This window comes from Loxodonta africana, chromosome 6 (genome assembly GCF_030014295.1).
Source record: "Loxodonta africana isolate mLoxAfr1 chromosome 6, mLoxAfr1.hap2, whole genome shotgun sequence".
NCBI classification, from domain to species: domain Eukaryota; kingdom Metazoa; phylum Chordata; class Mammalia; order Proboscidea; family Elephantidae; genus Loxodonta; species Loxodonta africana.
Window position 1 is genome coordinate 126838677 of NC_087347.1, and position 16916 is coordinate 126855592.

The following is a 16916-nucleotide window of genomic DNA, read 5'->3' on the forward strand; positions in this document are numbered from 1 at the left end:
CAGTTGCCTCATATGCATGCCAAAGCTGGATGATGAATAAGAAGGACAGAAGAAGAATTGATGCCCTTGAATTGTGGTATTGGCGAAGATTATGGAATTTACCATGGACTACCAAAAGAATGAACGAATCTGTCTTAGAAGAAGCACAACCAGAATTCTTAGAAGCAAGAGTGGTGAGACTAGTCTCACATAGTTTGGACATGTTGTCAGTAGAGATTAGTGCCAGGAAAAGGACATCATGCTTGGTAAAGTAGGGACTCAGGGAAAAAGAGAAAGACCCTCAATGAGATGGACCGATACAGTGGCTGCAACGATGGGGTCAAGCATAACAATGATTATGAGAATGGCGCATGACCGGGCTGTGTTTCATTCTAAGTTTTACACAGAGTTGCTATGAGTTGGAAGTGACTTGATGGCACCTAACAACAACAACAGTAGGATGGCTAAGATAAAACAAAGAAACAAACAAAAATAAGCAGAATATAAATGTTGGCAAGGAAATTGATAAATTAGAACCCTTACCCATTGTTGGTGGGAATGCAAAATGGTACAGCCATTGTGGAAAGCAGTGTTGTGGTTCCTTACAAAACTAAAAATAGAACTACGGTATGACCTAGCAATTCTCCTAGGTATATACCCAAAAAACTTGAAAGGAGAGACTCAAACAGAGGCTTGTACACCAATATTCATTCCAGCACTATTCACAATAACCAAAAGGTGGAAACAACATAAGTGCCCATCAACAGATGAATGGATAAGCAAAACGTGACACATACGTACAATGGAATACTACAGAGCCAGTAGAAGAAAGGACGTCTTGATACATGCTTGGAGCTGGAAGACATTATGTTGAGTGAAATAAGTCAATCACAAAAGGATAAATATTATATGACCTCGCTTATACAAAAAGACAAGAAAAGGTTAAACTGTAGACCACAAAGTTTATTAATGGTTACCAGAGTAGGAGGGAAGGGTAAAGAGGGGGTTAACAGTGATAAAAAATATCACATTGATTAAGGGTATGGTTGCACAGCCAATTATTTTAATTGCTGTCAATAAATTATGAGTCGGAATCAACTCGATGGCAATGGGTTTTTATGGGTCAATAAATTATAAACCTGTAAAAAGCTGAATTGGCAAACATTGTGTGATAGATATATTTACAACAATGACCAAAAAAAAAAAAAAAAAGAGTAGCTCCTGAGGCTACTTACGGATATCCCAAAACCTCATGGGATTCGTTTCCTTGCTTTAGAGTTTTAGGGTCGTGGTTTCATGGGACATCTCAGTTAATTGGCCTAATAACGTGTTTAGTACTTCTGTTCTACCTCGTACCTAGTTCAATGCCTAGTGCCTGGGGTCTTGCTAGTGGCCATCCAAGGCACAACAATTGGTCTCTATTCACCTGGACCAACAGAAGAAGGAGAGTCAGGAAAAGGAGGATGTGGAATGTGTGGCTAATTGCCTCCATGAACAACTGCCTGCTTTGCCATGAGACCAGAAGAACTGAATGGTGCCAGCTACCATTACCTAAAAGTTTGATGTTCCATAGATGAGTTCTGATCAAAAAGGGGAAAACGCAGAAGAGAATTTCAAATTCTCATGGGCTCTGGACTTCCGGAGCCATGAAAGTTGGATAAATCCATGAAACTATTGCCCTGAGATAATCTTTAAACCTTAAACCAAAAATATTCCCTAAAGTCTTCCTAAAGTCAAACAATAGTTTAGCTTAACTTAGTAAAAAATGTTTGCCTTGAGCATTATGCTTTTTATCAACTATGTATATGAGATCAAATAGGTAACAGTAACTGTAAAGATTAGATAGGAACCTTAGGGGGCATTGAATTTACTTTATTAAATTTATGTTAACAATTTTTGATGCTTTGCTGTACGTGACTTTACGTGGTTTTCCTTTTTCACATTTGAGTTGCTCACCCAACTAGATGGAGAACTCCGGAGGTCAGGGATTTTTATTTCTCCTTGGCCTAGTTTTTTTTTTTTTTTTTTTTTTTAATTTTAAATCTCAAATATTGAGCGATTCACAAAAATGAGCGAACAGTAACTTTCTAGTTTTTCAGGATGGATGGAGGAAAGAAATGAGGTGGAATGGTCACATGGTCAAAAAATGTCGGGGAACATGTTAATTCAAAACGCCATTGACTCCTGGTGCCTGAGAATCTTTCATTTTTTTTTTTTCCTTGGCTATGGTTTGACAGGAGCCCTGGTGGGGTAGTGGTTAAGAGCTTGGCTGCTAACCAAAAGGTTGGCAGTTTGAATCCACTAGCCACTTCTTGGAAACTGTATGGGACAGCTCTACTCTTTCCTGTAGGGTCGCTATAAGTCAAAATCAACTGGACCGCAAAGTGTTTGGTTTGATTTGGTCAAGTTTGACTAGGACAAGGCGTAGGTACCACCACAGGGCAGCAAAGGAGGGTGAGAAGGGTTGCAGAACTAGAATATAATTAATGTCACTAAATGGTACACGTAGAAAATGTAACTGGTGCATGTTTTGCAATAATAAAATAAATAAAATTATATTTTTTTTAAAAAAAAGAAGAGATGGAGAAAGCTCCTAACCCGGTAGCCCGTGCTCCACCCCCTCCCTCCAAGCTCTCTTCCAACAACCCCAAGTTCTCCCGCCAGCAACTACAACTCCCAGAGTGCCCTCTGGCAACGCCAGGCGCATGTGCGTGCGCGTGACGCAGGCGGCCGCCCAGGATGTTCGCCGTTCGGCTCAGCTGTTTCTCTCACAGCAGTTCGGGAGCTAGAGCCGCGTCGTTTTGCCAGCAGGCCCTGGTTCGGAGAGCGGCGTTTGGGCGTGGTTTCAGGTGACTGTCCCCCCGCCCCGGTCGTGGCGACCCCGCACCCTGCAACCCTTGGGCCGGCCGCCCAGGCGTCCGGCCCGCGCCCCTCCGAGTGGACCCTCCAGCGTGCCTTCGCCCTCGGTCCCCTCCCGGGCCGCCCCCTCGGCCTCCGGTCCGGCGCAGGGACCCTCCACGTCCTCTCCCTTAGAGCCGCCCACGCCCGTCCGGACCCCACCCCCCGCGCGGCCCCTGCAGCCCCAGCCCTGCTCCTCCTTGACCGCTGGGCGCTCGTTTGCGCTCCCGACGTCCGGCTCCTGCGCCGCCTCCTTTGTCCGAGTGCCGTCCGCGGGCCCGGCCGCCCTCCCGCCGTCTGGGGTCTCCTGGTGCCCGGACTCCAGCGCCGGCAGCCGGCTCAGCCCCTGCTGCGGCTGCCGAGGTCGAGGGCATTACGGGCTCCTTTTTTCTCCTCTTTCCCGCCCGGAGGTCGCAGCTCTGGGGAGGAGGAGAATGTCTTTGACGCTTTGAGCTCGCGCGTGAATCCCACCGCGCTTCTCCAGGAGGCCTGTCCGCTGCCTTCCACTTGCTTTCGACAGTATCTTTAGTTTTTGATGCTTTGTTGTACATGGCTTTATGTGGTTTTCCTTTTTCACGGTTTAGTCTCTCACCCAACTAGATGGAGAACTCCGGAGGTCAGGGATTTTTATTTCTCCTTGGCCTAGTTTTTTTTTTTTTTTTTTAATTTCAAATCTGAAATATAGAGCGATTCACAAAAAACGAGTGAATAGTAAATTTCGGGATTTTCAGGATGGTTGGAGGAAAGAAATGAGATGAGACAGTCAAATTGTCAAAAAATCTCAGGGAACATGTTAATTCAAAACGCCACTGACTTCTGGTGCCTGAGAATCTTCCACTTTTTTTTTTTTTTTTTCTTGCCTCTGGTTTGACTGGACCCCTGGTGGGGCAGTGATTAAGAGCTTGGCTGCTTACCGAAAGGTTGGCAGTTCGAATCCACCACCCGCACCTTGGAAGCCGTGTGGGGCAGTTCTACTCTGTCGTGTAGAGTCTCCGTGAGTCAGAATAGACTGGGCCACAGAGTCTGGTTTGGTTTGACTAGGACAAGGTGTAGCCACCAGCAGAGGGCAGAGTGCTTACAACTGAAAGGAGGAATGTTCTATGCTCTCACTTGGACCCTGAGGGAACCATTACCAGTGCAGGAAGTGACTTCACCAGTCACAGGAGAAATAAGGTCCTGAGCTGGGACAGTAAACTGTTACAAAAAAAAAAAACAAAAAACTGTTAACTGGCCTTTAATATATAATATATATTTTTTCTTTATTATCCAAGTTTATTGTTGGGGTGAGTTCCTATCTATTGGGGACTACAACTGTGTCTCAGTATGTGCTGTAGTAACTCCAGGTTAATAGCCATTCTGCAAATAGTTGTACTGGGGCTTTGTAAGGCATGTAGGTCATAATTAAGTCAGTGGCGAATCAGCCCAGAAAAACCCCGACAATAGAGTCATTACTTTAGAAAGTTCCAGAGCTATGCAACCTGTAAAGCCTCATCTGTCAGCTGATGAGGAAACTGAAGGAGTTGGAGGAATGAAACAGCCCATTTTCTACTCTTCTGGGCAGGATAACTAGGGCTCCAGTGCAGGACCCTGGTCTTGTAAAATCATTTAAGCTCCCAAAGCAAGTGAAGTAAGACATGGAGGAAAGGACCAGGAACTGGGACAGTGGAGGATTAAGTAGAATTGGAGGGAATGGAAACTTCTGGATTGGAAAGTAGCTGGGTTTAGAGGCCACCTGAAATGATAAAGAATATAATACAGGTAAAAGCAAATGGGGAAACAATTCAAATATGGGAAGTTATTCAGATACTAGAAGTGAAGTGAAATTTATTCCTTTGTTGGGGGGGGTGGGTAACTTGTTTAAAAAATATCAGAAGGATGAATCATTAACAGGGAAATGAGGACCTGAGTAGAGATTGGTGTTTCACGATGCCAGGAACAGCTTATGATACCAAGATGGGCTGAGTCTACAGGAAGAATTGGTTACGGTAACCAGTTATCCAGATTTGATATTGGAATGACATTTCTAGCAATGGCTTTGTCTTTGAGATTCTGGCACATTTCTGTTGCAGATAGTTTTGAAGGAATGTTTTCATAACTCTTATGTGGGAAGGCAAATTACTATAGTGTAAAGATTCAGTGCCCCCTCCCTTGACCTGTATTCAGCAGGGTAGAAGATTAGAAGTCCTGAAATAGTTGTGGCTAAGGTCCAAGCCCTCCCACTGCCTTTGGGATAGCATTATTAAAGAAATTAACCACACAAGTATCAGATGAGTCATTGGGCTTTATACCAGGTAGACAGTAGATAATTTATGGTGACTGCTTCATAAAAAAAAAAAAAAGGCAGCCTGAAAAACAGAACTGAGATTGCTAAATGCTGCTCTCTCATTAAATATAATAATAATGAAAAAAGGGAGAGGGGGCATTAAACAAGACCTTAAATAAGTCTAGCTGCCGAGCAGATTGGGGCGATAAATAAAACAGCATAGTTTATTTTAATCTCTGTCTTGCGCACTAACCTAGTTTGTCTATAGAAGAGCCATCTGCTGGAACCAGGCCAGTGTGTCTTAATTTTGCTGTTATCGTTAGTATCTTGTTTTTCCAAAAGAGGAAATGTGTAAGTCGCTGGTGTGTATAAGTGACTCAGCATTTCTACAAAGCCTCTGTAGCCTTGACCTGTGTGAACACAGGTTCTACTCTTGGAAGCATTTTCGAAGGCAGAGTAAAACACTGACTTGGGGTATTCTGCACAGAGGACACCAGTAGAGTTGTGCTGTCAATGAGTCCCTTGTTGGTGCTGAACAGTCTCTTTTCCAGGAAACTCCTGTATTCGTTTATATTTACAGGTTCCTTTTGATGGGCACGTGGAGTCATCTCCGAACCAAGAAATGGGGCAGAAGCAGTTTTTTCTCCAGTCATCTCTCTGATGATCAAGTGTCCTAGATGTGTGTGACACCTCACGTGTGTAGGGTTGGGCTGTGTCCCCAGGGTACTGTGGGACAAGTTGCTGTCCAGAGTCAGGCTTTTGGGGACATCATGGCCTTTTTCTGCTTTTCCCTTTGCAGTCACACAGCCAGGACTCTTCTAGAGGATTTCCGTCTCCAGCTGTTGCAATCACAGTTCCTCTTGCTTAACGTTTCCTTCATTTGCGCAGACATGCTTTCAGCATCACGTCCTTTTGATAGTTCCCATTCTCCTGGCATTTCCCTTTCGATTTCTCATAAGATGTCATCTTCATCTTCCAGTTTGCTAGAGATGTGGCACTTCTTGAACCCTTGCATGATGGACTCACTTGAGGTGCTATTCCACGCCACCATAACCCATTCCACAAAGAGGCTGTGGGGTGGCTTCTTGGCATACCCGGTGGGGCTCAGTGCCAAGTTTCTTGCCAGCAGCTAGTTGGAGTACTGGACCTGCATACTGTCATTCAAGAGTCTGTAGGCCACCACATCCAGCACCTGAAGCTGCGAGGTCAGGCCCCCTGGAATGATAACTGTGTTGGTGTTCATGTTTTCCATGGAGCTCTTCACCGAGTTGGTGGCATGGCCCCAGAAGCCGTTCAGGATCAGCATCCCTCGCTGCTTTGGCACCGCACCAGTCCTCCCTATCCACACTACTTCCAGCCAGTCCTGCATCAAGTCCTTGGTCATCTGTCTGTACCAGTGGTAGGGGATTTCCATTCCACTGGGGAATTTCCCAGGGGGGATGTGTGTCCCCCTCAAAATGCTGTGTAGAGATAACTTCCTCCTTTCCGCCAAGACACCAAGCATTACTGTGATTTTCAGTTTTTCCTTGCCTGGAGTCTTGACCAATATGGGCTTTTCCCCCAGTTGCCCAAAGTCACCTGTGACGGTAGCTCTGAACAAATTGGAGTCTGTCTGCATTCACTTGCCCTCACTTTCCCTCTGGAGGGCTAGGACACTCAGCTGGTAAGTGACCAGCTTCTCCATCAGGGCTTAAGGGTGGTGCTGTGGCACAGGCACTTATGCTTCAAAGACAGATCATACCTTCTTATTCTTCAACACCAACCCAAGCTTGCTTTGAACGCTTTCTCTCAAACGGTCATTTCCTGGGCAATTTCGAGAGCTTTCAGCTGCATTGCCTCCCTGGTGGTAGGGTCCCCTCTGGCTGCATGTATGTGACATATCACAGCTGGTCCAAATTTCCCGTTTGTGCCATTCCGCTCCCTTCCCCACTCCCCTCACCCCCAACGCTGACTGCACGACGAGGGCATTTTGAAGCTGCAGCTTTACTTTGCGCCAGTCTCAGATATTTTTTGGCAACACTCCGAACTACTTGGCAGCCTGGAAGTTGTTGGTGCCCTTGGCACATTCCACCACCATTTACTTGTCAGTCGTAACTGTGGCGCATGCCCCGGCTGCACTGAAACTTTCCAGCGATATTGTCAGCCGAGAGGTCATACCCGGGGAAGCCCATGGCCATGTGGAAGGGGTACCCCTTGCTCCGCTTGTACAGCTGAGGTCCTGAGGCTGATGGAGGCCAGAGCCCTCCAGGTGTGAAGGCTGAGGAAACTGGGAGGCGTCTTTCACTGGGCCTGCACAACCTGGAGCCGTCACATCAGGATCTTCATTTTCTGCAAAAGTTCCTCCTTGGAGCTGCCATTCCTTAGGTTTCTGAGATTCTTCCTCGCCTTCCAGCCAAGTGATCATATTCAGCTTAGGGAGTGGGAATTCCAGGAATAGGACAGTTTCATAATTAATCCTTAGAACTCCCTGGTAGAAGGCCTTTAGTTGCTCCATCGAAACTTCCCACTTATCGGAAAAATATATGGCCACCTCAAATAGGGCCGGTACCCATCTGATCCACCCTCTGAGCAGATTTGCACTTTCTGCATATGCGAGTGGCCATCCTGCAGTTCCGGGCTCTGAATCTCTTCTTCCTCTTCCTTCAGGATCATATCGAGAGAGTGGGCTGTGGATTCCATCTCTGCAGAGCAGTGAGTGCTGGCACCCTCCACCCTATCCACCGTCTAGCCGCCCAGGGGCCCCTCTCCCGGGGCCCCTCTTGCACTCAATGCAGGGCCGCGTCTGCTGAAGGGCTTACTGGTGCAGGAAAATGCTCCTGTGACTGGTTCACAGTGTTGCCTGGGTTCAACAAGCTCCTAACCCTAAGCTACAATGCTGAATAGCGATTGGGGATGGGGTTTGTGGAGAGACTTCTGGCTGTACCTAGATCCGCTTGTCATTCTGTGCTTGGCATTGTGCATTGCAGTGATCTGTTAACTCCCCTGCTTTGAGCCCTGGTGGTGTAATGGTTAAGAGCCCAGCTGCTAATCATAAAGGTCTGCAGTTTGCTCCTTGGAAACCCTAGGGGGCAGTTCTGCTCTGTCCTGTAGGGTCCAGCTGTGAGTTGGGATCGACTCTAAGGCAGTGGGGTTGGTACCCCCCCATCCCCAATGTCCCTGAGGGTGGGAATCATGATCGTGTTGCAGTATCTTCCTGGCAGAAAACACAATGTTTGGCACTTTGTAGGTGGTCAGGAAATTCTTATTGAAGGAGGCTTCACAAAAGAACTCAGAATTAAGGGTGTTAGCACATTGTTAACTAATTTTCTAATAATATGAAGAACTGAATGTATGAAATGTGTACATCAGTGATACAGAAAGGACAGATTCTATTCTGAATGGTATTCCTATTGTTACCTGGGAGGATGGAGGTGTTAAATATAATTAAACTCAAAGAAATTGAATCACAAGATTTATTCCCAGCAGTTATTATATATGCATTTAGGGAGACCATTCTGATTCCAAAAAAAGCAAATGGCTGGAAGTAAGCTAGTTACAATGAGGCTTATAAAGAGAAGAGGAAGGAGAAGAATAGAAGATCAACCACTGGCTAATCTTAACAGATTGATTGGACCCTTCTGATCCAGTGGTTAAGTGCTGTGGCTGCTAACCAAATGGTCGGCAGTTTAAATCCACCAGCTGCTCCTTGAAAAGCTATGGGGCAGTTCTACTCTGTCCTATAGGGTCGCTTTGAGTCAGGATTGACCCAATGGCAATGGGTTTGGTGCCCCCCCCTTTTTACTGAGATCAACCAGTATTAAGTCACTAGTGTTCTCTGGTCCTTCACCCACCTGCAGTAATACCTTTTTTTGTGTGTGTGCTTTAAGTGGAAGTGTACAAATCAAGTCAGTCTCTCATACAGAAATTTATATACACCTTGCCATATACTCCTAGTTGCTTTCCCCCTAATGAGACAGCACACTCCTCCTCTCCACTCTTTTTTTGTGTCCATTCGGCCAGCTTTTGACCCCCTTTGCCCTCTCATCTCTCCTCCAGACAGGAGCTGCTCACGTCGTCTCATGTATCTACTTGATCCAAGAAGCTCACTCCTCACCAGTATCATTCTCCATAGTCCAGTGCAATCCCTGTCTGAAGAGTTGACTTTGGGAATGGTTCCTGTCTTGGGCTAACAGCAGATCTTGGGGACCATGACCTCTAGGGTCCTCCTAGCCTCAGTCAGACCATTAAGTCTGGTATTCTTACAAGAATTTGAGGTCTGCATCCCACTGCTCTCCTGCTCCCTCAGGGGTTCTTCTTTGTATTCCCTGTCAGGGCAGTCATCGGTTGTAGCCGGGCACCATCTAGTTGTTCTGGTTTCAGGCTGATGTAGTCTCTGGTTTATGTGGCCCTTTCTGTCTCTTGGGCTCATAATTACCTTGTGTCTTTGATATTCTTCATTCTCCTTTGCTCCAGGTGGGTTGAGACCAGTTGATGCATCTTAGATGGCCACTTGATAGTGTTTAAGACCCCAGATGCCACTCTCCAAAGTGGGATGCAGAATGTTTTCTTAATAGATTTTATTATGCCAGTTGACCTAGATGTCCCCTGAAACCATGGTCCCTAAACCCCTACCCCTACTACACTGGCCTTCGAAACGTTCAGTTTATTCAGGAAACTTCTTTGCTTTTGGTTTAGTCCAGCTGTGCTGACCTCTTCTGTATTCTGTGTTGTCTTTCCCCTTACATAAAATAGTTCTTATCTACTATCTAATTAGTGAATACCCCTCTCCCTCTCTCCCCACTCTTGTAACCATCAAAGAATATTTTCTTCTCTGTTTAAACTGTTTGTCGAGTTCTTATAATAGTGGTCTCATACAATATTTGTCCTTTTGCAACTGACTAATTTCACTCACCATAACGCCTTCCAGATTCCTCCATGTTATGAAATGTTTCCTGGATTCAACATTGTTCTTTAGCAATGCATAGTATTCCATTGTGTGACTATACCAGAATTTATTTATCCATTCATCCATTAATGGGCACCTTGGTTGCTTCCATCTTTTCGCTATTGTAAACAGTGCTGCAGTGAACATGGGTGTGCATATATCTGTTCGTGTAAAGGCTCTTATTTCTCTAGGATATATTCCAAGGAGTTAGATTGCTGGATCGTATAGTAGTTCTATTTCTAGCTTTTTAAGGAAGTGCCAAATCAATTTCTAAAGTGACTGTACCATTTTACATTCCCATTAGCAGTATATAAGTGCTCCAGTCTCTCCACAACCTCTCCAACATTTATTATTTTGTGCTTTTTGAATTAATGGCAGCCTTGTTGGAGTGAGATGGAATCTCACTGTAGCTTTAATTTGCATTTCTCTAATGGCTAATGATTGTGAGCATTTCTTCATGGGTCTGTTAGGTACCTGAATGTCTTCTTTAGTGAAGTGCCTATTCATATCCTTTGCCCATTTTTTAATTGGGTTATTTCTGTTTTTGTAGTTGAGTTTTTGCGGTGTCGTGTAGATTTTAGAGGTCAGATGCTGATCGGAAATGTCATAGCTAAAACCTTTTTCCCTCCCTTTGTGAGGCCTTTGGATGAGCATAGGTGTTTGATTTTTAGGAGCTCCCAGGTATCTAGTTTCTCTTCTGGTGTTTGTGCATTGTTAGTAATGTTTTGTATACTGTTTATGCCATGTATTAGGGCTCCTAGCATTGTCTCTATTTTTTCTTCCATAATCTTTATCATTTTAGATTTTATATTTAGGTCTTTGATACATTTGGAGTTAGTTTTTGTGAATGGTGTGAGGTATGGGTCTTGTTTCTTTTTTTTTGCAGATGGATATCCAGTTATGCCAGCACCATTTGTTAAAGAGACTGTCTTTTCACCATTTAACTGACTTTGGGCCTTTGTCAAATAGCAGCTGCTCATATGTGGATGGATTTATGTCTAGATTCTCAATTTTGTTCCATTGGTCTATGTATCTGTTGGTGTACCAGCACCAGGCTGTTTTGACTACTGTGGCAGTATAATCGGTTCTAAAATCAGGTAGAGTGAGGCCTCCCACTTTGTTCTTCTTTTTCAGTAATGCTAAACTTATCTGGGGCCCCTTTCCCTTCCGTATGAAGTTGGTGGTTTGTCTCTGCATCTCATTAAAAACTGTTGTTGGAATTTGGATTGGAATTGCATTGTATGTATAGATTACTTTTTGTAGACTAGACATTTTTACAATGTTAAGACTTCCTATCCATGAGCAAGGTATGTTTTTCCGCTTATGTAGGTCTCTTTTGGTTTCTTGCAGTAGTGTTTTGTAGTTTTCTTTGTATAGGTCTTTTATGTCTCTGGTAAGATTTAATCCTAAGTATTTTAACTTCTCAGGGGCTGCTGTTGGGATGTCTTTTTTTAGATCTCCTTTAATTTCTTTCAGAATATTTTATAGTTTTGTTTGTACAACTCTTTTACCTCCACGGTTAAGTTTTTATTCTTTTAGCGGCTATTGTGAATGGGATTGCTTTCTTAAATTTCATTTTAGGTTGCTCGTTGCTGGTGTATAGAAATACAGTTGAGTTTTGTGTATTGATCTTGTACCATGCAGCTTTGCTAAGTTTGTTTATTAGCTCTAGATTGTAGATTCTTTGGAATTTTCTATGTAGTGTCGTGTCATCTGCAAATAGAGAAAATTTTACTTCTTTTCTGATTTGGATGTCTTTTTATTTGTTTTTCTTGCTTAATTCTAGTACAGTATTGAACAGCAGTGGTTAAAGCAGGCATTCTTACTTTGTTTATGATCTTAGGGAGGAAGCTTCCAGTCTTTGATTATTATGATGTTAGTAGTGGTGTTTTTGTAAATGCTATTGGGGCTCTCCTTTCCATTTCTAGTTTTTTTGTCATAAAAAATGCTATTTTTTTTTTTTTTTGGTCAAACGCTTTTTCTGCATCTATTGAAATGATCATGTGGTTGATTTCCTCTTTTTCTATTAATTTGGTGTATCATGTTGATTGTTTTCTTATGTTAAGCCTCCCTTGGATTCCTAGGATAAATCTCACTTGATCACGGTGTGTAATCGTTTTAATATGCTGTTGGATTGGGTTTGCTAGTATGTTTTGAGAATTTTTAGCATCTGTATTTGTAAGAACTAATGGACTGTAGTTTTCTTCTCTTTGGTGTCTTTATCTGGCTTTCTGTCAGGGTGACATTGGCTTCAGAAGATGAGTTATGAAGTGTTCCTTTCTCTTTTATTTATTAATTTTTTGAAGAGCTCAGGGAGGAATGGTGTTAGTACTTCTTTAAATTTTTGGTAGAATTTATCAGTAAAGCCAGCTAGTCCCTGGACTTTTTTTTTGGTTGTTGTTGGGAAGGTTTTTATTGCCAATTCAAAAGTGGGCTGAGATTTTCTGTTTCTTCTTGAGTTAATTTAAGTAATTTGTGTGTTTCTAGGCATTTATCCATTTCTTCTAGGTTACTTAATATTTTGGTGTATAATTATTCATAGTATCCTCTTACAATCCTTTTTATTTCTGCATAACTAGTAGTAGTAGTAGTGGTACCACATTCATTTCTGAGTTTGTGCCTTTTCTTGTCAGTTCAGCTAAAGGTTTGTCAATTTTATTTATTCTTCAAAAGAACCAACTTTTGGTTTTGTTGATTCTCTCTGTTGGTTTTCTGTTCCTAGTTGTATTTCTTTCTGCTCTAATCTTTATTTTCTTCTATCCAGTAACTTTGTTAGTTTGTTCTTTTACTAGTTTCTCAAGGTGTAAAGTTAGGTTAGTGATTTGAAGGTTTTCTTGTTTTAACTAGGAGTTTACTCATAAATTTCCTTCTAAACACTCACTGCCTTTGCTGCATCCCATACATTTTGATAGGTTCTGCTTTCATTTTTATTCATTTCTAGGTATTTGCTAGTATCTCTTGTGATTTTTTTTCTTTGACGCATTATTTATTTAACACTGTGTTGCTTAATTTCCACAAATTTGTGAATGTTGAGTTTTCCAGTTTTTCTTCTGTTACTGATTTCTAATTTCATTTACATTGTGGTTGGGGAAGATGCTTTGTCTGATTTTAATCTTCTGAAATGTACTGAGACTTGTTTTGTCACCTAACACGTAATCTGCCCTGGAGAATAATCCACGTGCACTGGAGAAGAATGCGAAGAAGAAATCAATCCAATCTAATTTTATTCAGTCATGTTCCACTTCTGTTCTCACACCTCTGGCAAATGCAACACTTCTTCCTATAACTCTAACCACCTGGAGCTAGGTCAGACCTCACAAGTTAAAGGGTACAGTCCTCTAGACTGCCAGGCCTGCCTAAGACTTCAGATGTCAGCCTCAAGCTTGAGGGTTCCCATGACACCCTCACATTCACTTTCTTTGGGCTTAAGATGTATCTGTTGTAGAGAGTATGTAAAACCAAAAAAACCCATTGTCATTGAGTCGATTCTGACTTTTAGCAACCCTATAGGACAAAGTAGAACTGGCCCATATGGTTTCTAAGGAGTGCCTGGTGCATTTGAACTGCCAACCTTTTGGTTAGCAGCTGGAGCTCTTAACCACTGTGCCACCAGGGTTTGCAGACAGCATATAGATGGGTCATTTTTTAAATATCCATTTTGCCATTCTCTGCTTTTTGATTGGATAGTTTAATCTATTACATTTAAAGCTGTTACCATACCAATAAGGAAGGACATCTGCCATTTTACTGTTCGTTTTCTGTGTGTCTTATACCCTTTTTTTTTTTTTTTTTGCCCCTTATTTCCTCCAAAAATGGCTTCTTACATGTTCAGTTGAAGTTTTTGTAGTGAACCTGTTTAAATCTCTTCTCCTTTATTTTCTTTCTGGGTGTTTTGTTTATTATTAAAAGCAATCTATTGACATCTCCAACTATTGTAGGACTGTTGCTTTAATTCTGTCAGTTTTTGCTTTATATGTTTTGAGGCTCTGATGTTAGGTGCATATGTATTTATAATTGTTGTATGTTCTTGAGCAACATCATAATAAACGGAGAAAAGATTGAAGTTGTTAAGGATTTCATTTTACTTGGATCCACAATCAACAGCCATGGAAGCAGCAGTCAAGAAATCAAAAGACGCGTTGCATTGGGCAAATCTGCTGCAAAGGACCTCTTCAAAGTGTTGAAGAGCAAAGATGTCACCCTGAAGACTAAGGTATGCCTGACCCAAGCCATGGTATTTTCAGTCGCATCATATGCATGTGAAAGCTGGACAGTGAATAAGGAAGACTGAAGAAGAGTTGACGCCTTTGAATTGTGGTGTTGGTGAAGAATATTGAATATACCATGGACTGCCAAAAGAACGAACAAATCTGTCTTGGAAGAAGTGCGGCCAGAATGCTCCTTAGAGGCAAGGATGGCAAGACTGCGTCTTACATACTTTGGACATGTTGTCAGGAGGGATGAGTCACTGGAGAAGGACATCATGCTTGGCAGGGTACAGGGTCAGCGGAAAAGAGGAAGACCTTCAACAAAGTGGACTGACACAGTGGCTGCAACAATGAGCTCAAGCATAGCAACGATTTTAAGGATGGCGCAGGACCGGGCAGTGTTTCATTCTGTTGTGCACAGGGTCGCTATGAGTTGGAACCGACTCAACGACACCTAACAACAACAACAAGTATCTTCTTGATGAATTGATCCTTTTATCATTATAAAATCTCCTTCTTTGTCTCTTTTAAAAGATTTTGACTGAAAGTCTATTTTGTCTGATATAAATATAGCCCCCCCAGCTCTCTTTTGGTTATTATTTGCATGGAATATTTTTTCCATCCTTTCACTTTCGACCTGTTTAGGCCTAAAATGTGTCTCTTTTAGACAACATATAGGTGAATCATGTTTTTTAAATCTATTCTACCACTCTGCTTTTTGACTGGCGAGTTTGAACTATTTGCATTTAAGGTAATTATTGATAAGGAAAGACTTACTTCCACTATTTTGCTATTTGTTTTTGTGTGTCTTATACCTTCTTTGTCTCTGATTTTCTCCAGTACTGCCATCATTTGTGTTTAGTTGAGTTTTTGTAGCAGGACTGTGAATTGGTTCATGCTCGTCTCAGTTATGGCTGAAGAAGCATCACCGGGATAGACCTGAATTTTTAAAGTTATGGTGAACCAGAAAGATTACTGGAATAGTAAAAATTACAGGTTGAAGCCCCGCTATAAACTTAATCTCCCTCTTAGAGAACAAGGGCAGTGTACATACTGCATAGCAACCAAATCTCCTGCCCTCAGATTTTGGGCACAGTCTGAAACAGCACTTCGCCACTCAAAGATGGTGGCTGACCAGACTGCTTTGAAATGTGTGTCACTCTTCTACAGTCTCATGCATCAGGCTCCTGAAAGAGCTCCGTACATCTCTTCCAAGTCTTCCATTTCAGAGCTTCGACCTGTGATTTTTTGCATTCTGGGTACCATGGTGAATCTGATGGATTATAAAACTTCAAGTCTCTTCTGTTGTGCTTTGTTGGCCATGGCTGAACCGGCTCGAACTGGTTCAAAGCCATGTTTTGTAGTGAACCACTTTGATTCCCTTCTCCTTTCCTTTTGTGTATATATTTTTTAGATATTTTCTTTGTGATTACTGTGAAGGTTATATTTAATATCCTAAATGTATAACAACTTAGTTTAAATTCATAGCAACTTAATTTCGGTAACATTCAACTGGGAATATCTAGCTCAATTGGTATTAACATAGTTTATAAAGAAAATGTTCTACATCCTCCTTTGGTAAGTAGTGTCTAGGGTCTTAAAAGCTTGTGAGCGGCCATCTGAGATGCTTCAGTGGTCTCACCCCATCTGTAGCAAGGGAGAATGAAGAAAACCAAAGACACAAGGGAGAGATTAGTCCAAAGGACTAATGGAATACACCTACCACAGCCTCCACCAATCGGAGTCCAGCACAGCTAGATGGTGCCCAGATACCACCACCAACTGTTATGACAGGTATCACAGTCAAGGGTCCTGGACAGAGCTGGAAAAAAATGTAGAACAAAATTCTAACTCACAAAAAAAGACCAGACTTACTGGCCTGAAAGAAATGGGAGAAACCTTGAGAGTATGGCCCTTGGACACCCTTTTAACTTCCTACTAAAGTCACTTCTGAGGTTCACCCTCAGCCCATGGGCAAGGATGAGAAGGCAGGAGAGGACAGGAATACTGGTAATGTGTCCCTCTGATAGGTAAAACTGTTAGCTTCTTGTTTTAATTTTTGTCTGTTGATTTGAGAGAGAGCTTGAGTATCTTTTACAAGTTAATGGGCCATTTGTGTTGCTTTCCTGTAAATTGCCCAGTTATTTCCTTTGCCTTTTCTTTATGATATATGTGAGCTTCATTAAGTGGAGTAAATTAGCTCATTGCTGCCATATGGTTGTAAATATTTTTTCTTAGTTTGTCACTGGTCTGTTTAACCTTTTTTGTTTCTTTGCTTTACAAAAGATTTTTAGTTGTATGTAGTTCAGTTTATCAAACTTTTTTTGTCATTACTTCTGGTTTTCGTTCATAACCTGGCCACTCAACCTACTGGCACTAGTGCACACCTGACTGGGTATGTCAGGGATAAAGCTGAGAGGCAGTTGGACCCAGAACACAGGCATGTCATGAGAAGCGTTAAGTCCTTGACAGAGCTAAATCTTAGTGTTCCTGGGGCTGCTTTATGTCTGTTGAGTGGAGGTAGGCTCCCAATGTGGACAGGGTGCTTAGGCTAAAGCTAGGATGGGAGGTGGGGCCAGGGGTCTTTGGGGCTCACTGAGGAGGTATTCAGTACATGCCAGGTGACCAATGAGTAAAATGACTT

General features: G+C 42.6%; 1 protein-coding gene across 7 annotated transcripts in view; it reads left to right on the plus strand.

The window, feature by feature from the left end:
• The first annotated feature begins 2708 nt into the window (after positions 1 to 2708).
• PLEKHB2 (pleckstrin homology domain containing B2) overlaps positions 2709 to 16916 on the plus strand; it is a 77220-nt gene continuing 63012 nt past the window's right edge. Inside the window, exons 1-2 of one of the 7 annotated variants that reach the window (XM_064287312.1) lie at positions 2757 to 2828; positions 7787 to 7831. Coding sequence is in view for 4 of the 7 variants with exons in the window: in XM_064287313.1 (XP_064143383.1) it covers positions 5801 to 5819 (19 nt within the window). In the remaining 3 variants the exon portion in view is untranslated. The other 6 variants (XM_023556083.2, XM_064287311.1, XM_064287313.1 and 3 more) reach the window with 6 other exon arrangements.